Below are 23,938 nucleotides of genomic sequence, written 5' to 3' on the forward strand. Positions count from 1 at the left end.
CTGTGATAACAACTTGAACTGAGATCTTTAGAAAAGGGTAGGAGCAAACTACATAGGAAAAAAATGGGAATTGTGTGAACAATACATACAAGGGAGGAATGCGATCTAAAATGTGGCAAGACTTAAAATGAGCTGTGTAATGTTTGAGCGAGAACGTTTGGATAGATTATAAGTGACGTATAATGTTTGCAACTGGGAGTGTGTCAGTATAGGTTGTGATGTAAAATGCTTGCGACTAGGATTGTGTCGGTGTGGTTTGTTTTCATTTATATAAATGTATGAGTCCCTGTGTAGTAAGCGATGGTTTATTAAATATTTTCTTGTTTAAAAAAAGGCAGGAATTGAATAATTTATGTAATATTGCTTAGATTATATGTTATATAGCAATATATGTGGAGTATAATAAGTTAATATAGTTTGATTACTTTTATATGAATGTAAATTTGCCTGTGTCACAAGTGATAATTCGATAAAAGCATTTGAAGAAAATGACTTAAATGATTTTGTAGTAGAGTAATTAAGTTTACAATGAGAAAAAGTATGATGTTGTTTTAAAAAGAATTGAAAATGAAGGTAATACATGACTAAATGTGCCTACATTTTAAACTTTTCAAATTATTCAGCTGAGGTGAAAATTTCCGTCTCTGTATAATATGTGTAAAGAAACAATGCACCTGAAAAATGGTTTAAATTTGAATTCATATTATACCTTTTTCCCTACCATAGGTAATGTTGTATTTGGAGAACCTGTTACAGCCAGCCTAGGTACAGATGGAACTCATTACTGGAGTAAAAATTGGGCCAAGGCAGCAGCATTTGTGACATCACCTCCTCTGAGTCCAGATCCCACAACTCCTGATTATCTCACGTCATTACTAGCAAGGTACCTATCAAATGATTTTATATTTCCTTTAATAATGCATTTTCTGGACTGTTTTTACTGTTAATATTTGAGTATGTAATTACCTGCTGTTGTCTTTTTTGCCTATTCCTCAAGTGATGGGTCTCGAATCTGACATTGAATCTGTCCTTGGCCACTTGGATAGACTTTAGGCATTGTAGCTCAAGCTCTTCCCCTTAACCATAATCCCTGTCTTCCCCTTAGTTGCTTCAGATCCTGTTTGCTACTTCAGCAATAAGATGAGGTCACCATTAGCGTGAGTGTGGTAGATAAGTGATATAGTTTTGATAATTTTTTATTCAGTCAGATATCTTCTTTCTTCTTCTCCATCTTTCTTCCCTGTAAAAAAGTGTGTGTGTGTGTGTGTGTGTGTGTGTGTGTGTGTGTGTGTGTGTGTGTGTGTGTGTGTGTGTGTGTGTGTGTGTGTGTGTGTGTGTGTGTGTGTGTGTGTGTGTGTGTGTGTGTATATATATACTTGCAGGCACAAAATCCCTAATTCTGACAGCCATTCTGAATGTGTTTACTACCTAGTTCCAGGACACCTAAATGTGGAATGTGATGTTTGTGCGAGTTTTAATCATGGGGCCCTGGTCAAGAGGAAGAATAAGTTAATTTTAAAAGGTCTTCTCCATTCTTCTGCTTCTGCTTCATCTGTCTCTGGACCCCATCCTCCTCCAAGAAATCCTTAGGAGAGGCAGCAGACAGAACCACAGACTCAAGGAAACACTCCTCTGACTGCTCTCCTCCTTCAGCTTCTTCGGGCTTGGCTCCACCGGAGAACGTTTTAAAAATATTGAATACAAGAACTTCCACGTCTCCATTGAAAATTAAACTATTGGATCTGTCCTATCTCTCGGTTCTGACTTGATCCAAGTTTAGATCACTTCAGGCTCCTTTAAGGTTTACTCCATAACCAGTAACTTCGAGGCTGCACTCTTCCTTCCTTCAGGATAAACCTCGAAGAATATCCCATTTGTTTTCTAGATCATCTTCCCTCAGGTCATCTAAGATCTTAACAGAAGTGCATGTGGATAGGATGGTGAGAAAATTTCTCAGAACCAGATTCAGTTGGAAGCATGAGCCTCTCTAATATACAGCCCCAACCTTTAACTCCTACTCTGATCCACCCAGTGGTTTCTGAGATTTTGCACCACAGACATCCAAGTATGTCTTTGTTGTATCCGAAGACATGGCCTTCTTTGACTGCAACACCTTCTCTGATCCAGATGGGTCCAACCATGTAAAATCCAGATGGATCTCGAAGCCATTGCATTGGTATAGGATCCAGGGGGCCGGGATCGACTTCAATGTTCTTGGAGCCGTACCTTCCTCTTGGAGGCTCTGAGCTTGTTAGCTCAGTTCCAACCCCTGCTTTGAAGCTGGAGCCCTGAGGGGGGAGAGTCGTTTTTTGTCCTACACAGGCTTCCACAGATCCAGTGAGGTTAAGACTCAGCTTCCCCATGGCATCAGCTTTCGAAGTAGTGGAAAGAGCCTTCTCTCCACTGTGATAGAAAAGATGTCCTTGCCCCGTGGGGTCCACCCTATGCTCAGCTGTCTTCTGTGGAAGCGGGGACTTTTCATCTTGTCTCATCAGGACAGCTGGGCCATTCAAGCCTCAAGACTGTCCACATTCAGGACTCGGATGGCACTTCCGAGTCCTCTTCTGAACCTCCCACTGAAGAGCCCCCTCAGATGCAGACATGTAAGAGACGACACTTAGAATCTTCACAAGAGTCATTAACTGAAGCCATTGACGTTGATAAGGGGGAAGGGTCCTCCATGCCACCCCTTGACACAAAGGTAGTTGGTCTTCCAACCCCCTCTCCCAACAAGAGTCAGTATTCCTTGACGCTTTCAGAGCTGGCTCAGTTATGACTTGGTTAGACCTCCAAGTGGATAAGATAGTAAATCTTATCTTCTGCTAAGGTGGGAAGGATCTGGATGTCATGGAGCCCATACCCAAATGACGCTGATAAACATCTGTTGCACCAAAAAGATAAGGCTCACTGGAGCAAGGGTTTCCCAGTGGATGCTGTGGTGGTTGCAGCAAACACCAAGAGAGAATGCACAGAACAGAGCTCTACTTTCCATTCCCATAACATGGAATCTAAGACTTTGGACAGATTGTGAAGCATATCTGCGCATGAGCGACCTTTGCCCTCAGGTTGCTGAATTATCTGGTACATGTGACAATATTTCAGAGGGAATTGATTAGGCAATTCTCCAATACCCTCTGCAATGGGCAGGAAGACCGTTCTTTCTCAACTTCCCCCCACTATGGAAATGCAAAAGCTGCTGGAGAAAAGAGTCATTCAGCCAGACCCACCAGACCAACATGGATCCGGAACCTGCTCAAGATTCTTTTTAGTGCCAAAAAAGACTGGGGACCTAAGACCAATTCTGGATCTCAGCAATCTAAATCAATTTGAGAAACACTCGAAATTCTGGATGGTCATAGTTCATTACATTGCAACTTTTAAGGAAGGACAGTTGCATGTGCTCCGTAAATGTCCAAGATACATACTATCATATCAAGATACACAGGCGCTCCAGGAGATATCTGCACTTCTGACTGGGAACCAGTCACTATTAGTTCAGCGCCTTCTTTGGTCTCACCACAGCCCCCATGGTGTTTTCTAAGTGCATGACAGTGGTTCTAGCTCACCTGAGACTGGACGTATTCTGGTTGTTTCCTTATCTAGATGACTGGCTCTTCTCTGCTTCCGCCAACCCTCTACTGATTCAGTCCAGGGACTACTTGCTCTACCTCTGTCTCCAGCATGGCATTACTTTAAACTACACCAAGCCACAGCTCTGCTGTGTGCAAACTCTGGAATTCATTGGTGTCTGTCTAGGTACCCTAACAAAGGTAGCAAGTCAGCCACAGACAAGAGTGAACACTTTACGAAAGCAACCATTACACACCTTTCTCTTCATTCACCTCCAGCCAAATTAATCTTACAATTATTGGGGTCAATGGCAGCTTCAATAGTATTGGTATGCGTGGCTTGCTTTCACATGAGGATTTTACAGCAGACTGTAGTGGTATAGTGGTCAATAATACACCATCCACTGATGGCACACATTTGCATTAAGAACATTTGCCGGCATCACATAACATGGTGGGTTCATGCAGAAAAGTCTTGAGGCCATCCTTTCACTTTGCCAGTGACCAAGGCCATGGTGACTATGGATGCTTCCCAACTGGTGGGGTGGGGGCCATTATTTGGCAAAGACAGTCCAAGGCACATGGTCCCAGACAGAGGATAGTGTTCACATCAATATCCTAGAAGTGAGATCAGTCCTTTTGGTGTTGCAGGCTTTTCAAGATGCTCTCCCTCTATGAATGGCTTACCATTCAGATGGGCAACATGTCAGTGGTCTGGTACATCAACAAATTGGGAGAACACAATCTTATCCTCTGTGTCAGGAGGCAGTGAAAGTCTGGTATTGGGTGATCTCTTTTGGCTGCTTTCTGTTGGCAGTGCATATTCTGGGGAAAACCAGCATGCTAGCAGACAAACTGAGCAGGTCCATCTTACTGCTTCTCAAGGAGTCTTTCAGTCAGTCAGTGGCAGAAATGATATTTCACCGATTGGGTCAACTGTACTGTGATATCTTTGCTTCTCCTCTCATTGCCAAGTAAAGCAGGTATTTTGCCCTGATTCCACCAGAGGGGGAGTCACGAAGGGCCCTTCTGGGTTATGATTGTCCCTCTAGTCTACTGTATGTCTTCCCTCCCACTCTTGTTATCCCCAGGTTTATTCAGAGAGCATTACAGAGGAAGAGCAAAGTTATCCTCATTGCCCCATTCTGGCTTTGCCAAGTGTGGTTTCCCTTTCTGTGGCCTCACCGAGATCACCCTTCCTGGGTGCTGGATCCTACTCTGGACCTTCTGTCTCACTCGTCTTGTTTGCTTCACCAGGACATGCAATCTCTAAAGCTGACCACATAGTTTCTCCACTTCCAGTAATGGCTAGAAACTCCAGACTGTCTTCCCCCATTTGCCACATTCTCATGTCATCCCAAAAGCCTCTACCAGAAAGATTTATAAGAGCAAGTGGAAAAGATTTTATAGCTGGGCCCAACAAAGACATTTAGATCCCTTTTCATTACTGATTATAGCGATTCTTGATTTCCTGGCTTCCATCTTAAACAATGTCGCTATTTATTCTACAGTAAAGGTACAACTGGCTGCAATCTCAAATTTCCACCTATGAGAAAACCATTCTTCTCTAGTTTCTTTAACATTTTGCAAGGCTTTTCTCAGGGGTACTTTGCTGCTTTGGCCTCCAATCAAGGACCCTATTTCTCCTTGGGACTTTATGTCTATCCTTCAGAACTTTGACCCACACCCCACCCCCTTCAAGTTTTCAGCCAGGGCAGAATTAAAGTATTTATGCTGGTAAACACTTTTCCTGATCACCATTATGTCAGTTAGACTGGTATCAGAGCTCCAGACACTTTCTTCCCAGCTGTCTTACCTCATTTTTCATAAGGACAGAGTATCCCTTCGGACTAACTCTTCCTTCCTGCCTAAAGTAGTGTCAGAAGCAAATCTTAACCAATGAATTAACCTACTGGTCTTTTTCCCCAAATGTTTCTAACAAGAGAGAATACATGCTTAATCTATTAGATGTTCATAACTCAGATTCTACATTCTCAGAACTAAAGACTCCAGAGGAAGTCAGAACAACTGTCTGTCTCCTTTTCTAAGGCTAAGTCAGGCAAACCACTGTTTAAAGTAACCTTGGCCAGATGGCTCACTGATTGCATTGTCTTGGTTTACAAGAGTAAAGGTCTATCCCTAACCAAACGTCCTAAAATATACTCTGCTGGATCTATAGCCACATCATCCACTTTTTGGTTCAAAGTGTACATCAATGACATCTGAGCATTTGCTACATGGTCCAGTGCTCATACCTTTATAGCTCATTACAAGTTAAGCATCTTGTCTAGGAATAGGGCAAATTTTGTATCTGCTGTATTCTGGAATATCCTTCATTGAGGACCACCCAAAAGATCCCCCTTTTGATTGTCTCCTAGTATGCCCTGAGGAATATTCCTTAATGGTCTTGCTATGTGAACTCCAGGATTCTCTTTGTCTGCTTCTTCTCCTTTATCACCTTTTATAACGGTATGCTTTTTTTTGTCAATTGTTTGTATTGATACTTTCTTGTGTTGATTATCGCATAGAGGGCAAACTCGATCTGAGGTAATTAAGGGGAAGAGAGGGATTGAGTAAGAGGAGGAGCTTGTAAAGTCTGATCCGAGATACACATCAGTTGAGGAGCAAAAAAAAATGATAACACAGAGCAGTTTAGAGTGCAGTGCATAACTATAATTTACTGTCTGGGCAGAGGAAAACAGTTTGCAACATAACATTTTTTTTCCATGAGGATATATATATATATATAAACGAAATCACAAAGATGAGAACATGAGAACACAGTTCTCATTCACACAATCTCTAGCATGAAACTCACGAGCAGTTGGCATAGTGGTTAAGGTCTTCTCCTCCTTTGCACAAGGTACAAGATTCGATCCTGACCTCCCTGACCCAGTGCCCCCACCTCCGAAAAACATGTTTAGTATTTCCATCTCAAACTCACCAATGACTGTAGCTGTGGGCATGGATAGCTATCATTGATAAGTGAGTTGAGCCTGGTTCAATAAGCTACTGGATAACTGGTGTTGAGTTGGCCAGCCTGGGTTACCTGGGGCAGCTCTGTTGAGCGAAAGCTGAGACCATGTAACCAGCCAAACATAAACTGAGAATTGCTACACTTAATGTATGGTCACGTACAGGTCACGGAAGCGCTTGAGCTTGAAATATTTGAGGAGGATATCTTATGTCCAGAGGACAAAATGGATCCAGGAGACAAGCAAAATGGAAGGGCAGTGCAGCCACTTCTACAGGCTAGAAATGGTGTTGCAGGACCTACTAGATAAAGCAGGGCAACAGGAATTGGTGTTGATAGTGGCTCAGAAAGAGAGACAGTCACAAAATCACATACAAGAATGGCCAACATGCAACTCAGGTAGACTTCCTCCTAGTAAGGAAAGGGCACTGGGGTAGAATCAATTATTACAAAGTCATCCCCAGTAAAACATTTGACCGACTGCATAAGCCACTGGTTGCCTCAATCAGCTGCAAGCAGTGGACAGAGACTGCTCTATGGTCAACAGAGATGAGGCCGAAGACCTGGAAGTTGACTGGAAAGAAAGCACAGCAGTTCAAGGAATTACTTAGGGCTCTAGCACCCCAAGAAAAGGAAGAAATAGGTGGAGTTGAAGAAGAATGGCAGCACCTCAAAACAGCAAGTATGAGGACTACAGAACATATATGTGGCCAAGCCAGATATGGAAATAAGGTACACAAAGAAAGGTGGTGGTGGAATGCAGAACTCCAGGAAGTCATCAAAAGAATGGAGTAGAGGAAAAAGTGGGAGACAGAAACATCCAACCAGGCTAGGAAGGAATATTGGTTGGCTAACAAAAGCTAAGAATGGAGTTGCAATAGCAAAGAATAGGGTATCAGAGACACTCTACCAACTTCGGGAAAGTGACTCAGTAGGTGGCACAAAGAAACTGTATCAGGTTGCAAGGCAAACACAGAAAGATAAAGACAGTCAGACACCCTTCATAAGGGATGCCAGCAACAACCTGCTCACCAGTCCACAGGATGTCAAAGGTATGTGGAGTATTTCCAGCAGCTTCTGAATGAAGAAAACCCCACAGAAGTTGTACTGCCCCAGAAACAGCCTATGATGAGAAAAGAAAAGGAGCCCACCCTAGAAGAAGTAGGATAGCACTAAGGAAAAAGTCAGGGAAAGCAGCAGGCCACAATAAGGTCACAGCAGACATGATAAAGATGCTTGGTGAGATGGGGAGAAATGGCTGCTGAGGGTACTCTAGCAGTGTGGAGAGAAAGGTGCATACCAGATGATTGGAGATTAAACATACTCATGTCAGTGTAGAAAGACAAAGGGGGCATCCATAACTGTGGGCAGTACAGAGGCATCAGACTGCTGTCACATTGTATGAAAGTTCTGGAGAGGGTGACTGATAAACGGATATGCAGAGTAGTAGAAAGTAAGATGAGAAATTAGCAGTCTGGATTCAGATCAGGATGCAGCACAACTGACTCAATGTTTGCAGTGAGACAAATAGTTGAGAAGAAGCTAGAGATGAGGAAAGAGTCCAACTGGGCATTCCTAGACTTAGAAAATGCATATGATAAGGTCTAAAGAAAGCTGATGTGGGCAGTACTACAGTGGTTCAAAGTCTCAGAAACATGGATAGAATTAGTGCAGACTATGGACAAGGACCCAGTGACTAAAGTACGAACAGTGTTCTGCCTCACAGAAGGCTTCCAGTGGGAGTGGGTGTACACCAGGGTTCAACTTTGAGCCCACTGCTGTTCATAGTGGTGATGGATTACCTTAGCAAACAGGTTGGAGGGAATAGATCAACAGAGTTGCTGTATGCAGATGATGTGGCATTACAGGCAGACTCTGAACAAGAACTTCAGCAAAGGATAGGGGAATGGAATGCAAAACTGAAGGCACATGGGATAAAACTAAGCACATATACGACAGTGGTAATGGCAGCAAACTGGGGAAATCAGAAGAAGCTGAGAATTGAGATAGAAGGAAAGATAGTGGAACGGGTAAATAGCTTCAGGTATCTGGGAAGGATGGTTAAGGAGAAGGGAAGTCTGAATGAAGAGGTGAAAGCTAGAGTCAGAGGGGCTGCAGCCAACTAGCATAGAGTGCCGAAGAACCTGAAAAGTAAGGTGTGCAAGACAGTGATGCGACCAGTACTGCTGTATGGTACAGACCCTGGGCAGTAAAGGCAGAGCAGATGAGGAAGCTAGAGGTGAAGTGCCTGAGAAGGGTGGTAGGATCCACACTGTGGGGCAGATGATGAAATGAGGACATAAGAGCAGAAGGCAAAGTAGCTCCAATTCCAAGGGTTGGGAGGGTGGCCTAATGGTTAAGGTGTGCAGGGTTTGAGTCTCATAAAATGGTTCGATAGGGCAGTTAGCTTAGTACTAATCTATGAACCTAAGATCAAAGAGAACAGATTACAGTGATTCAGACAAGTGCAGAATACAATCTGGTGAAGAAGATTTGGGACAGACAGGTAGAAGGTAAGAGGAAACGAGGATGTCCAGCAAAGAGATGGATGGACTGTGTGAAAGAAGATCTGCAACAGTCAGGCGTGAGTGTCGAAGAAGGCAGGAGTGTGGCACTGAATGAAGAGAGATGGTGACAGTTAACATGAAACTCTGACCTCATGTAGAAAATGGGAAAAAGGGTGTTAATGATGATGATGATGATGAAACACAAATGTTATGACATGCCATTATTATGACCACTCTGCAGAGATGTACTTTCTTGGTAACTACATTACACTCAACTGTACTTTTTGGTGGAACTGAAGAAGAGAAAACTTGTGTTTTCAGACAGGGTCGTTGCCTTTTTAATGTCTGACATAGTTTATGCAATCTATTCTGAATGAGCATATTTTTGAAGTTGTTGAGGACCTGTTGTCTAACTTTTTTATTTACTTTTGTCTGCTTCTGCTGGCCCATTTAAAAGGGACTGATGTTAAGGAGCATATTTTAAAATGTTCCAAAAAGTAGTCAGTATTGATCTCTCATGCTGACCAATACGTTTTCACTAAAGCCCAAAAGGGAATTCTGACTCAAGATGTTGATTAAATTTAATAACTATTATTACTTTTTACATTAACTGTAATTACTGGGTCTAGAATGTTTTTAAAACCTTATCATATATAGAAATCTTTTTTTTTTATATATTTCTTGTTTGTTGTATGCATTTCTTCATAGGTTCATAGGTAGGCACTAGGCTATTGGCCCTAGAAGTGATCCCTGCCATCTAATCATCAAGATTTTTCTTGAAGAGTGCTAATGAAGAGCTCTGTTTGACATAGATAGGTAGTTAAGCTTAGTACTATGTTAACAGTTTTTTGGCTTCGTGAAATGTATTAAAGCACTTAATTCATGTTTTAGAAACCATGTGGGAGGGAGGTTGACATAATGGTTAAGGTGATTACCTCATAGACACAAAGTGCAGGGTTTGATTTTCACATGGGGTAATTGGCTAAGCTTAAAATGGCCCACAAAGGCAGTTAGCCTGGTACTAACCTATGAACATGTGGAGTCTTCTTTATTATATCCACTTAAATATGTTTGTCATATGATTTTTTTACTGCATTCTCATTAACAATTTTTGTTTTCTGTTGCCTGTTTTGGACTTGGTCTAGTATGTCACTAGTAATTATTATCAAAGCAAATAATTAAAGCATTTACAATTTCTGCAGCTGCAATATTTGATGTTCTTCGTGTTTCACTGTTGCAGTCATTTCATTTGGGTAATCTGCTGGCAGATTGCCCTCAGTCAGCCTGAATAACAAAGTCTTGGGTCCTGCATCAGTTGCTGTCTCTTCTATGACGTCAGGTCATCAGGAGTATAAAACATGCAGCTGATGCCATTTTATTCAGTCTTTCTTGCCACGCGGTACCCGAAGCAGAAGCAGTTCGCAAGTGCCGGTCGGCCGATTCCTGAAAATTTTCACATTCGAGTTTCAGAACCGAAGTCTTCAAACTAAAGCTAAGTACCCCGTTGGGGAAACTTTTTCTTGCTCCTTACCAATGTCAGTAAAAGTTAATAATTGCATTACTTGTGGGAAGCAAATACCTCATAAGGATTTTCATTTATACTGTATTCCTTGCCTAGGCCCAGATCACAATGTGCCTTGCTGTCGGTTTTGTGCTAGATTTAGCCAATGCACTATTAAGCGTCAGTATATTGCTTCTAAATATTTTGGAAATGTTGTCAGTTAGCAATCCAACTACCGGAGTTCACAAAAAACGCAAAGAAAAAGACAGAGACAGACCGTTGAAGTCCAAAACCGATGACAAAGCTTCTCCTAAGCCAGTCGCCAGTTCACCAGTACTCAGTGAGGTGCTTTTGCAGCCCCTGATACCCACTACTTTTGAGTCGCAGGCCTCTACCGAGACCCATTCAGAGTCCGGTATGCCATGAGATTCTCAGAGTATTGAAACCGTGGATGTCTCTCCCTTTGATGGGTCCGGAGCTGCTGAGCAGGCACTGGTTTCTGAGGGTGTTTTCAGGCCTCAACATTTTTATATAAAACCGACTCCAGCCTCAAAAACAAGGTCAAAAGTATCTTCTGTGTCTAAAAAACCGACACATGAGCCACATGCTCAGGCACCTATGCCTAAAAAATAGATGATCAAAATGGCTGAGGACTTAATTACCTTGATCAGGGGTTCCCAACACCTCCCTGTTAAGAGGCCTAGGCAAGGCACTGATTATGAATCTTCAGATCTGGTTTCCATTTCTTCTGATTCCTCTTCTGATCAGGAATTTTCCATTCTACCCTATGAGGATTCTGATGCAGAGGAATCCATCCCAAGCACTTATCTTTTGGCAGCCCCCTTGGGGGGAAAACTAGCACTTCATGCTCAAAACTGGCAGTTAATTACCCAGGACAAGTGGGTATTGAACATAGTATCCCAGGGGTACAGATTTCATTTCCATACTTTGCCAATTCCAAACGGATGGCCAGATCTGCCACAAAATCAGTGGGCAGAGGCTCAGAAACAAGTTATGTCCCTCATGGATATGAGGGCTATTCGGCCAGTATCAGAAAAGGAAAGAAGATAAGGTTTTTATTCAAGACTTTTCCTGGTACCCAGAAAAGACAATTCTTGGCGTCCAATACTGGATTTATCAATTTTGAACACGTTCCTGGACATTCCAAAATTCAAAATGCTGACTTTAAAACAGCTACTGCCTATGCTGGTCAGAAACGCTTGGTTAGTGACTCTAGACTTAAAAGAGGCATACCTGCATATCCCAATAAGGGAATCATGCAGAAGACACCTCCGCTTCAAGGCAGGTTTTTTGCATTACCAATTCTCTGCACTGCCCTTTGGCTTATCTACTGTGCCCAGGGTCTTTACAAAGTGCCTGGCACCAGTAATTGCATTCTGCAGACAAAGAGGCATACAAATTTATCCTTATCTGGACTGTCTCATTCAAGAAGAGGACAAGGACACGCTTCATCAACATCTGACATTTGTAAAAAGACACAATAAACGAAAAGAAATCCCAACTGGTACCCTCTCAAGTAATTACGTTCCTGGGTGCAAGCTTGAATACAACTGCTCAGATGGCTTACCTTACGCCAGACAAACAAAAGCAACTGACAATATACTTCAAACAAATGGCAACAAAAACCCAGTTATCTGTAAGACAAATTCTGCAGGCTTTGAGGTTTATGGCATCCTGCATTCTACTAATTCCATATGCAAGGCTACATATGAGGAAACTTCAATGGTACCTAAAAAGTTTATGGAGCCAACATTGTCACAATCTGGAAACAATGATTTCTCTCATTCCCTGCCTACAACAGGAGTTTCTTTGGTGGGCAGAGACATGTCACCAGAATAAGGGACTGTCATTCACTCTACCCCCTGCCACCCAAACCCTAACTACAGACACATCAGACTATGCTTGGGTGGCCGACCTGGTGGGGAGATGCATTCTTCAGGGCAAATGGAGCCCAAAAGAAATGCATCTGCATATCATTCAGAAAGAGATGCTAGCTGTTCAGAATGCTCTGACAGCCTTCAAGGACTTCATCCAGGACAACTACTGATAAAGACGGACAACACCACGGTTATGTTGTACATAAACAAGCAGGGGGGTACACATTCCTACCCCCTTTGCAGACTAGCCATGGCATTGTGGAACACAGCTTTGACTTACCAAATACTTATTCAAGCTCAGTTCTTGCCAGGAAAACAAAATACTCTGGCAGACGACCTAAGCAGAAATCTTATGGACCCACACGAATGGAAACTGGATCCACAAATCTTCGGCATGTTAACATGGAAATGGGGGAGCCCAGACATAGATCTATTTTCCTCTCCCCAAAATTATCAGCTGGACAAATTCTGCACAAGAATTCATCACAAAAAAGCATGGAAAGTGGATGTCCTATCCTTCAGTTGGAAAAAGCTATCAGTCTATGCCTTTCCCCCGCTGCCTCTTCTCTCCAAGGTCTTACTAAAAGTCAGACAGGAAAAAACAAAAATTATCCTAGTTGCTCCAGACTGGTCTCGACAACACTGGTACCCACTTCTAAGGAATATGTCTCAACTTCCCCCTTGGTACTTGCCTCAAATACCTCATCTACTGTCTCAGCAGAACAAACAAATTCTGCACACTCAGCTCCAAACTCTGAACCTTGCAGCATGGCTGATCATTTAATTATTCAAACAACACCTCTCAGTAAATCTGTGATGGATGTCATTTTGCAAGCCAGAAGGCCTAGTACTAGAACATCTTATGCTGATAAATGGAAGATATTCTGTGCTTGGAACCAAGCACAAGGAACAGACACAGCAAAGCCCAATATTCCTCAGATTTTACAATATTTGACTGAGATGCTTGACAAGGACCTATCTTTTTCTTCAATAAAAATCCATGCCTCTGCCATCTTGGCTCATCACAACACAGAACCTCCCCTCTTTTCTCATCCTCTGCTTAAACAGTATCTTAGAGGGGCCAAAAATTTAAGGCCTCCCAGAAGATCACCAACTCCTGCATGGGACCTCGGTTTTGGGCTGGAAACTCACCCTGCCTCCTTTTGAACCAGCAGCTACTGCGGATATAAAATTTCTGTCTTGGAAAACAGCTTTTCTCTTGGCAGTCACTTCAGCAAGAAGTGTTTCAGAACTACAGGCTCTCATGGCTGTGGTGCCTTTTATTACATTTTACCCGAACAGGGTATCCCTCAGGACAATCCTTCTTTTATGCCTAAGGTGGTATCCAGTGTGGCTCTTAACCAGACAATTCACCTGCCAACTTTTTACCCAAATCCGCAGAACAAGGGGGAGCGGATTCTGCATTCATTGGACATACACAGACAACTAAGATTCTACTTGAACAGGACCAAATCTCTAAGAAAGTCTGAGCAACTACTGGTAGCATTTGCTGCAGGGTCAGAGGGGAAGGCTATATCAAAGCAGGCTATTTCTAAATGGATAAGCCACTGCATTCGTTTCTGCTACCTGCACTATGGTAAACCTGTGCCCAAGGGGATTAGATCTCATTCCACCAGGGCTGCCTCTACCCCAGCAGCTTTTCTCAGAGGGGTTCCAACCAAAGACATTCTAGAGGCTGCTACTTGGAGCTCTGTTCATAACTTCACAAAGCATTATCATTTGCCTCTCTTCGCCAAATCCAGGGCAGGCTCTGCCACTACAGTTCTGCAGGGCCTTACTGCCTCTCCTAATGCTGTTTAGCTCCATCCTCCCGTCCATAGCTTTGGGATTCTACCCAAATGTAATGACTGCAACAGTGAAACATGAATAACATAGTACAGTTGTGTACACTTACCATAAATGTAGATGTTCGAGTGTATTCACTGTTGCAGTCCGGGTTACCCACCCGCCATCCCCCTTTTTCTATACCTTTTCTTTCCTTCACAATATACTAAAGCCTTTGTGGTGTATTTGCTGTTAGATAAAGGTAAACAAAAAAGAGAGCGGATTTGTAGACCTAAACTCCTTTATTGGTAAGCGCTTTCGTTGGCAAAAGGTACGTATCTTGTATGTTTTTTGATGGTCTGAAGAAGTTGGCTTACCTTTTGCCAATGAAAGCGCTACCAATAAAGGAGTTTAGTTCTACAAATCCGCTCTCTTTTTTGTTTTCACTAGTTTTGTTTTTTTGTCAGTATGTTAGATGAAGGTAAAGTTTATGTTGCTAAAAGTGTATTTACATATATTTCTGTTTATTATATATATATTTTTTGTTCCCCATTTGGGAGGCACCTGACATCTGGGGCAAGAAAAACTGAATAAAATGGCGTTGGCTGCATGTTTTATACCCCTGACGACCTGACATCATGGAAGAGGAGACAGCAACTGACACAGGACCCAAGACTTTGCTATTCAGGCCGACTGACGGCAACCTGCCAGCAGATTACCCAAATGAAATGACTGCAACAGTGAATACACTTGAACATCTACATGTATGGCAATTGTACACAACTGTACTTTATTACTGCTAGTTTTATTGAAACGTTATGATATTCACAGTGTCAGTAGCACTTACATCTTAGAAATCAATATCAGCAACATCTTCAGAGTTTTCCTGTCTGTTGTACCCATATTAGTATCTATCGGGAGTATTTACTTTGTATTTCTTACAACATTTTTCTTCTGCACTTTTTCCAAGTACTGGTTCTTTATCATTTTGCCAATGTCAAACATTTTAAATTTAAAACTCTGGCAGATGACCTAAGCAAAAATCTTATGGACCCACATGAATGGAAACTGGATCCACAAATCCTCGGCATGTTAACACGGAAATGGGGGAGCCTAGACATAGATCTATTTGCCTCTCCCCAAAATTATCAGCTGGACAAATTCTGCACAAGAATTCATCACAAAAAAGCATGGAAAGTGGATGCCCTAGCCTTCAGTTGAAAAAACCTATCAGTCTATGCCTTTCCCCCGCTGTCTCTTTTCTCCAAGGTCTTACTAAAAGTCAGACAGGAAAAAACAAAAATGATCCTAGTTGCTCCAGACTGGCCTCGACAACACTGGTACCCACTTCTAAGAAATATGTCTCAACTTCCCCCTTGGTACTTGCCTCATATACCTCATCTACTGTCTCAGCAGAACAAACAAATTCTGCGCACTCAGCTCCAAACTCTGAACCTTGCAGCATGGCTGATCATTTAATTATTCAAACAACACCTCTCAGTAAATCTGTGATGGATGTCATTTTGGAAGCCAGAAGGCCTAGTACTAGAAAATCTTATGCTGATAAATGGAAGAGATTCTGTGCTTGAAACCAAGCACAAGGAACAGACGCAGCAAAGGCCAATATTCCTCAGATTTTACAATATTTGACTGAGATGCTTGACAAGGGCCTATCTTTTTCTTCAATAAAAATCCATGCCTCTGCATCTCGGCTCATCACAACACAGAGCCTCCCCTCTTTTCTCATCCTCTGCTTAAACAGAATCTTAGAGGGGCCAAAAATTTAAGGCCTCCCAGATCACCAACTCCTGCATGGGACCTCCATTTTGTGCTGGAAAAACTCACCTTGTCTCCTTTTGAAACAGCAGCTACTGCAGATATAAAATTTCTATCTTGGAAAACAGCTTTTCTCTTGTCAGTCACTTCAGCAAGAAGGGTTTCAGAACTACAGGCTCTCATGGCTGTGGAGCCTTTTATTACATTTTACCTGGACAGGGAGTCTCTCAGGACCAATCCTTCTTTTATGCCTAAGGTGGTATCCAGTGTGGCTCTTAACCAGACAATTCACCTGCCAACTTTTTACCCAAATCCGCAGAACAAGGGGGAGCGGATTCTGCATTCATTGGACGTACACGAGACAACTAAGATTCTACTTGAACAGGAACAAATCTCTAAGAAAGTCTGAGCAACTACTGGTAGCATTTGCTGCAGGGTCAGAGGGGAAGGCTATATCAAAGCAGGCTATTTCTAACTGGATAAGCCACTGCATTCGTTTCTGCTACCTGCTAGTAACTCGGAAGATTTTTAGCATAAGGAACAACTTCTATAGTGGAGTTGGCAAGGCTTGTAATCTTGAAAGAGGTTTTGTCTAGGTGGATAGATGTTGAGGGAGAAAATAGAAGGATCTTTGATTTGTTGGCATCCAAAGATAGGTGATTTTGGAGCATCCCGTTCTCAGTAGCTGAGAAGGCAGTTTGAGTTTTTGTTTTGGAGCTCAGGGAGGTTTGATGCAGAGCAAACTAAAGTTGATTCATCTGCATATTGTACTATCTTAGTGTTAGGAATGGCTGTATGGAAATCATTAATGAAGATATCGAAGAGCATAGGGCCAAGAATGGATACCTGGGGTACCCCGGTTGGGATGGGAAGGAAGGCTGAGGTGCCAGTCTTCCATTTTACTGCCTGAGATCTGTCAGAGAGGCAGTTGCTGAACCAGGTAATGGTGTTTTCTGAGAGATTAAGATTGGAAAGGTGGTGAAGAAGGTGGGTATGGGAGACTGTGTCTAAAGCCTTGAAGAGGTCAAGGAGGACTTTGGTACAAGTTCTCCAGAGTCACGGGCATGGTTTTCGATGTCTCGAAAAGAGAGAAGAGCTGTTATTGTGGTATGGCCAGGATGGAACCCATGTTGTGTTGGGGTGAGGAACTAGTTATGTGTAATAAATGGCATGAGCTGGAGGTGGATGCATTTCTCAAGAATTTTTGAAATAGGGGAGAGAACCGCTATGTGTCAGAAGTTGGAGATGTTATTATTTTTTATTTGCCTCTCTCCTCCAAATCCAGGGCAGGCTTTGCACCTGCAGTTCTGCAGGGCCTTATAGCCACTCATAATGCTGTTTAGCTCCATCCTCCCGCCCATTACTTTGTGATTCTACCCAAATGTAATGACTGCAACAGTGAAACATGAAGAATATATTACAGTTGTGTACACTTACTATAAATGTAGATGTTCGAGTGTATTCACTGTTGCAGTACGGGTTACCCACCCGCCATCCCCCTTTCTATACCTTTTCTTTCCTTCACAATATACTAAAGCCTTTGTGGTGTATTTGCTGTTAGATAAAGGTAAACAAAAAAGAGAGCGGATTTGTAGACCTAAACTCCTTTATTGGTAAGCGCTTTCGTTGGCAAAAGGTACGTATCTTGTATGTTTTTTGATGGTCTGAAGAAGTTGGCTTACCTTTTGCCAATGAAAGCGCTTACCAATAAAGGAGTTTAGTTCTACAAATCCGCTCTCTTTTTTGTTTTCACTAGTTTTGTTTTTTTGTCAGTATGTTAGATGAAGGTAAAGTTTATGTTGCTAAAAGTGTATTTACATATATTTCTGTTTATTATATATATATTTTTTGTTCCCCATTTGGGAGGCACCTGACATCTGGGGCAAGGAAAACTGAATAAAATGGCGTTGGCTGCATGTTTTATACCCCTGACGACCTGACATCATGGAAGAGGAGACAGCAACTGACACAGGACCCAAGACTTTGCTATTCAGGCCGACTGACGGCAACCTGCCAGCAGATTACCCAAATGAAATGACTGCAACAGTGAATACACTTGAACATCTACATGTATGGCAATTGTACACAACTGTACTTTATTACTGCTAGTTTTATTGAAACGTTATGATATTCACAGTGTCAGTAGCACTTACATCTTAGAAATCAATATCAGCAACATCTTCAGAGTTTTCCTGTCTGTTGTACCCATATTAGTATCTATCGGGAGTATTTACTTTGTATTTCTTACAACATTTTTCTTCTGCACTTTTTCCAAGTACTGGTTCTTTATCATTTTGCCAATGTCAAACATTTTAAATTTAAAACATTTTAAATTCAGCACATTTCATGCACTTCAAAAGTCTTTCTCCTGTATGTTTTTGAAAGAAATAAGTTGTTTGTATTCCAAACAGTGGACTATGCACAGTCTAAAAATTAGAAAAAAAAAGAAATACATTGCTACTTTATTTTCTCACTGTGCTTGCTGCAGCTTTCACACCTCCACTTATTCTATTACACATTAAATGAAGCACCCTTGCCCACAACCAAACATCCCTCTATTCCTTGATTTCAGAAGCAATAAAAATGTGATTGCTGCCTTCTGCATTCTATCTGATATATTGCATACATACACATATATATGTATATATGTATATGTGTGTGTGTGTGTGTGTGTGTGTGTATTTATATATATATTTATATATATATATATATATGTTCTAATTGTTAAGTTAGAACATTGCAGCCATGCATACCTGTGTATTTCTGTAAAATTTCATACACTCTTGTAAAACATTGAATTATTTTTAACTTTATATGCCATTCTTTCTACGGTTTGCATGCTCAGTTATTCTGGAAATATATTCACCATATTCTTTCCAAAATGTTATGCTTTTTGCCTTGCCCACAGTTTGCATCCTTCATTTTTAATAAAACATGCTGTAATTTTTAAACTGTTTCATATTTTTTTATTTATTTGTTTCCAGTTTGATGACTGGGGAGGTCCACTGGGCTCAAAGAGCCCGTTTTCAGTGGAGGCCCGGGGAGAAAAGCTCCAATAATACATAGTACAAGCTCCATAATATGTAGTACAATACATAGTGGAAACAGAAACAAACTAAGCAAATTTTACATACAAAATAGCAGAAACTAAACAAAAGTTAAACAGCAGCTTGGAGAAGGATGTAAAGCATATTTACATGTTTAGTGGTTGAGAACAGTAGTACAAGGTTAAATTAATACAGAGGTTTAAATTATCTGAGAATAATATAGAAGTAACATTAGCATGGATGAGTTTTTTATGCATGAATATTAGCATGAGTTAAATTAATATAGAGGTTTAAATCCTCTGAGAGTGGTATAGAGGTAGCATTAGCATGAAGGCAGTACATAGGGTTAATCAATAGTACGTAAGGAAGAACAAACTTTGTGTGTTATAAAGTATTTATGTATTAAGCAGGTTAGGTAGGTGAAGTGCAATTGCATTTCCATTTTTGGGAGAGGTAAGAATGCAGCTGGGTTTTGAAGTGTTCGGACTTCTCAGAAATTCTTAGAGATGGAGGGAGAGAATTCCATTTTTGGCTACAGAAAAGGATAGGAGAAGCTGACCAGCGGGACAGTTTGGTTTATAAGCAGAGATTAGATTTTGGTGGGTAGATCTTAGAGTTCTGTTGGGATGTATAATGTTAAGATGTTTGTTAGTGCTGGGCATATAGTTGGTTTGAAAATAAGCTTGTGAGTGGTGATGAGTTGGAGGTAGTCAAGGTAGTTTGGGAGTTCTAGCCATTGCAGCTGGTGGAGAGGTTTACAGTGGTGAGTGGAGTATTTGGAAATGGTGGTGAACTTTGAGATTTTATTGTAACAGGATTCTAGTTTAGAAGAGATGGAGGAAGATAGGTTGGTTAGTAGGGGAGCACCATACATTAGGGAGGGTAGTAAGAAGGTAGTGGCGAGGGTCTGTCTTCTTCAGGGGGAAAGGAAGTGGGAGTTTCTGTACAGCATGCCAAGTTTCTGATGAGTTTTCTTTATATTTAGCTGAATATGGGTATCAAATTTTAGGTGTTCGTCAATAATAGCTCGAAGAATTTTAGCATAAGGAACAACTTCTGTAGTGGAGTTGGCAAGGCTTGTAATCTTGAAAGAGGTTTTGTCTAGGTGGATAGATTTTGAGGGAGAGAATAGAAGGATCTTTGATTTGTTGGCTTCCAAAGAGAGGTGATTTTGGAGCATCCAGTTCTCAGTAGTTGAGAAGGCAGTTTGAGTTTTTGTTTGGAGCTCAGGGAGGTTTGATACAGAGCAAACTAAAGTTGATTAATCTGCATATTGTACCATCTTAGTGTTAGGAATGGCCGCATGGAAATCATTAATTAAGATATTGAAGAGCATAGGGCCAAGAATGGATACCTGGTGTACCCCGGTTGGGGTGGGAAGGAAGGCTGAGGTGCCAGTCTTCCATTTTACTGCCTGAGATCTGTCAGAGAGGCAGCTGCTGAACCAGGTAATGGTGTTTTGTGAGAGATTAAGATTGAAAAGGTGGTAAAGAAGGTGGGTATGGGAGACTGTGTCGAAAGCCTTGGAGAGGTCAAGGAGGATTGTGGTACAAGTTCTCCAGAGTCACGGGCATGGTTTATGATGTCTAGAAAAGAGAGAAGAGCTGTTATTGTGGTATGGCCAGGATGGAACCCATGTTGTGTTGGGGTGAGGAGCTGGTTATGTGTAATAAATGGCATGAGCTGGAGGTGGATGCATTTCTCAATAATTTTTGAAATAGGGGAGAGAATCGCTATTTGTCAGAAGTTGGAGATGTTATTATTTTTGCCTCCTTTATGGAGGGGTAGGATAAAGGCTGCATGCTACAGTTTTGGGACACATGATTCTTGTACGGATCTGTTGATGAGTATGCTAATGGGGATAGCGATGCAGTCTGCTGCAATTCTTAAGAAGAGTGAGGGGATATTGTCAGGGGCATTGGAGCAAGGCTTAAGCTTAGAGAGAAGTTTTTTTTATATATGAGATGGGGATGGGTTTGAGGTGGAATATGGGAGGTGAGTTTGGGTTGGAAGGTTGGGCAGAGGGTTTGATTTTGGGGGAGGTGTTGTTTGGGAAAGTTTTAGTGAGTTCTGCTATAGAGTTAGTAAAGAAGGAATTGAACAGAGTACTATTTCTGGGTCAAATTTACTAGTGTCAGGGCAAGGGTTGTTTTTGGTGCCTGGGTTGAGAAGTGAGTTGATGGATTTCCAGAATTGTTTGGGGTTAGAGGAGTGGTTAGACTGGAGTTTGATATAGTATGCTTTTTTATCTTGTATAATACGTTTTTTGGCTAAGTTACGGAGTTGTTTATATTTAAGAAGGGTGTCAGGGTGCCTATAATGATGGTAGAGTTTCCAGGTCTTGTCCCTTTGTTGCATGAGTGTTTTGGTATCTTTACTAAGCCAAGGGGCGGAACTGTTTTTTATACGTTTTATACTTGGAGGGGCTTGGGAGTCAAGAGTGTCTAAGAAGGTTGAGTTGAAGAATTCTACAGCACTGTCCAGAGGTAGAGTTTTTAGAGTGTCCCAATTTATCAGTTTGAGAGAATTAGAAAAAGTTGTAGGGTTAAAGTTGTAGAGATTCCGAGTATGGATGTATTGGTGTAGATGAGGAGAGGAGGGGGTTGCTCTATGGATGAAGGCTCGTAAGTGATCAATGAGAGAGTCTGGTAAGGTGCCAGTGTGGGAGATTTTGTTTGGGTGGGAGACAAGGATCCAGTGCAGTATGGAGCCTGGGGGGCTATTTATATTAGGTCTGGTTATAGCATTTGTGAGTTGAGTGAAATTACATAGATTGATTGAAATGGTGGGGTTATTGGCAGTAATTCTGTTCCAGTCAATGTTCACATCTCCTAGGACGTATGTCTCAAGCTTGATATATGAGGCCCATAGAAGAATTTCCTCAAGTGTGTTAATGTTGTTTCCAGGGGGGGATATAGAGGGCTATAACATAAATGCTTTTCTGATTATTTAGTTTGAGATTTCCTATGACTAGTTCAGCATTGTTGAACTGTGGAATAGGATTTTGGTAGGGAGTGATGGAGAATAGGCTAGAGTAGATTAAGGCTACTCCTCCACCCTTCTTTTTTAGGTGGTCTTGTCTAAGTACTTGAAACCCAGGTGCAGTATTTCATAGTCTGAAATGTTGGGTTTTAGCTATATCTCAGAGACAGCTGCTATGTCAGGTTGGGTATGAAATAAGTGGGCTAATTTGTTTCTTAGACTCTGGGTATTGATGGTTAAGATCTTGAGGTATAGTAAGGGTGGTAATGGGGGGGATGGATTGCTGCTGGTTCTAGGTCCTGGGTTGGGGTGTATGTCTCCTGCCAGGCATAGGTAGTTAAATGGGAATGAGAGCAGGGGTTTGGATTTGCTCCTAGAGTTTGGTGGGAGGTACAATAGTGCTTTGGGAATATGATGTTTCATTGAGGAGGATAGGAGTTTTAGTTTAAAGTAGAGAAGTGGGTTTGGAAGCACTAGAGAGGATGATATAGTGTGGAAATGAGATATGGCAGAGTTATGATGTGTGTTAGGGGTGATGGTGGGGTGAAGAGGGGATAGGAAAGAAGGGGGTAGTTTGTAAGAGGAATAGGAGGAAGCATGGTATAGAGGTATGAGGAGTAGTAGGCTAAGGGAAAGGATGAGAATGGTTTGAAAAGACATGATGTGGTTTAGGTATAATAGAATAGTTTGGGGTTAGGTGTGGAGGGTGTAATAGGATTATTGGTGACAGTGTAGGAGGGAGGAGGAGTATGGAAGTGTATCTAGAGCTTTAAGGATTAGGGATGGGGAGGGTTAAGAGAGTATTGGAGGATGGGAGGGGATAATGAGTAGATGAGTGGATTGGGTGAGACAGGGGGTGGGAACTTATGGCTAGAATAAGTGTAGGAGCACTGGGGGTGGGTGTGAATTGGGGGTAGGGTAGGGGAGCGGAGTGAGCCCACAGAGTGAACGGAGCAGGTAGAGCAAAGGAGAAGGAAGAAGGCAAGACTGTGAAGAATAATCAGTGGTTAGGTAGGTAAGCTCAGAGATAAGGAAAGTATGGAGAATATAGCACTTGTTTACTGTAGTTGTATGCATCACGTAACACAAGTCTCCAGCCAAATTCCTTGTAAGCGTAACAGCATATTACCAGCAAACAGTTTATGTAGTAAAAGCAGTTACAGCTTTAGTTAGTCACTTAGACTATTGTGAACATAACAGCATATGTAACAGTAAACAGTTTCTGAAGTAAGAGCAATCACTACGTCAGTTAGATCCCTAGACTACATAAAGTTAGCTAAGTACTTCAGTTGGAAAACATAAACATGCCTGTTAAACCAGGTGCACCACAAACATTTGAGAAGAGCTTAAACACTTGCAGGCATTTACTTGCAGGTCTGGGGAAGCTTCCTCACCACAAGCAGGCCAAAAGATAACTTTCAAAATGGCGCCGCTCAAAGAGACCCACTAATATAGACTAGTTAATGTGCATGGGGGAGGAGGGAGATAAAAAATGGGGGAATGTATAACCAGAAAAAGCAGGTAGAGAACTTGCCTGCCCCCTCACAGAAGACTGCAAAGAAAAAGAATCAGCATAAGAAGTGGATGCCTTGGAGCTGTAATGTAAGTGTAAGTAAGGAAGAGGTAGAAGCAGGAAATTAGGAGTGTAAGCAGTTAGTTGTAGAAACACTACTTTATGGTCTTGGTGTGCAACTAATACAAAAGAAGGTAAATCTATCTGGGGGACAAAATACACCAAGTAAATGGTACTTTCCTTACTTTACAAGTATTCAGTGTGGAGGCAGATCTATTTGGGACAAGGTACAGCAGGTATATTGTTAAGTTATGCCACCCAGTGGCAATAGACAAAGCTATAATTGCCAGGGGGGGGGGGCCCTTGCAGGTGTGCACGCCGGCCAA

At 41.8% G+C, this 23,938-nt stretch overlaps 1 protein-coding gene across 2 annotated transcripts in view; it reads left to right on the forward strand.

Annotated features, from left to right (window-relative positions):
* The window catches only part of LOC122799823 (dihydropyrimidinase-related protein 3), a 1,038,656-nt gene that overhangs the window by 763,269 nt on the left and 251,449 nt on the right, over nucleotides 1-23,938 (forward strand). For both annotated transcript variants that reach the window (XM_044069139.1, XM_044069140.1), the window contains exon 9: nucleotides 727-883. In XM_044069139.1, coding sequence (XP_043925074.1) covers nucleotides 727-883 — 157 coding nt within the window. The remainder of the gene's footprint in view (nucleotides 1-726; nucleotides 884-23,938) is intronic.

The sequence above is a fragment of the Protopterus annectens genome, chromosome 4.part0 (assembly GCF_019279795.1).
Source record: "Protopterus annectens isolate FY-2018-M chromosome 4.part0, PAN1.0, whole genome shotgun sequence".
In the NCBI taxonomy this organism is placed as follows: Eukaryota; Metazoa; Chordata; order Ceratodontiformes; family Protopteridae; genus Protopterus; species Protopterus annectens.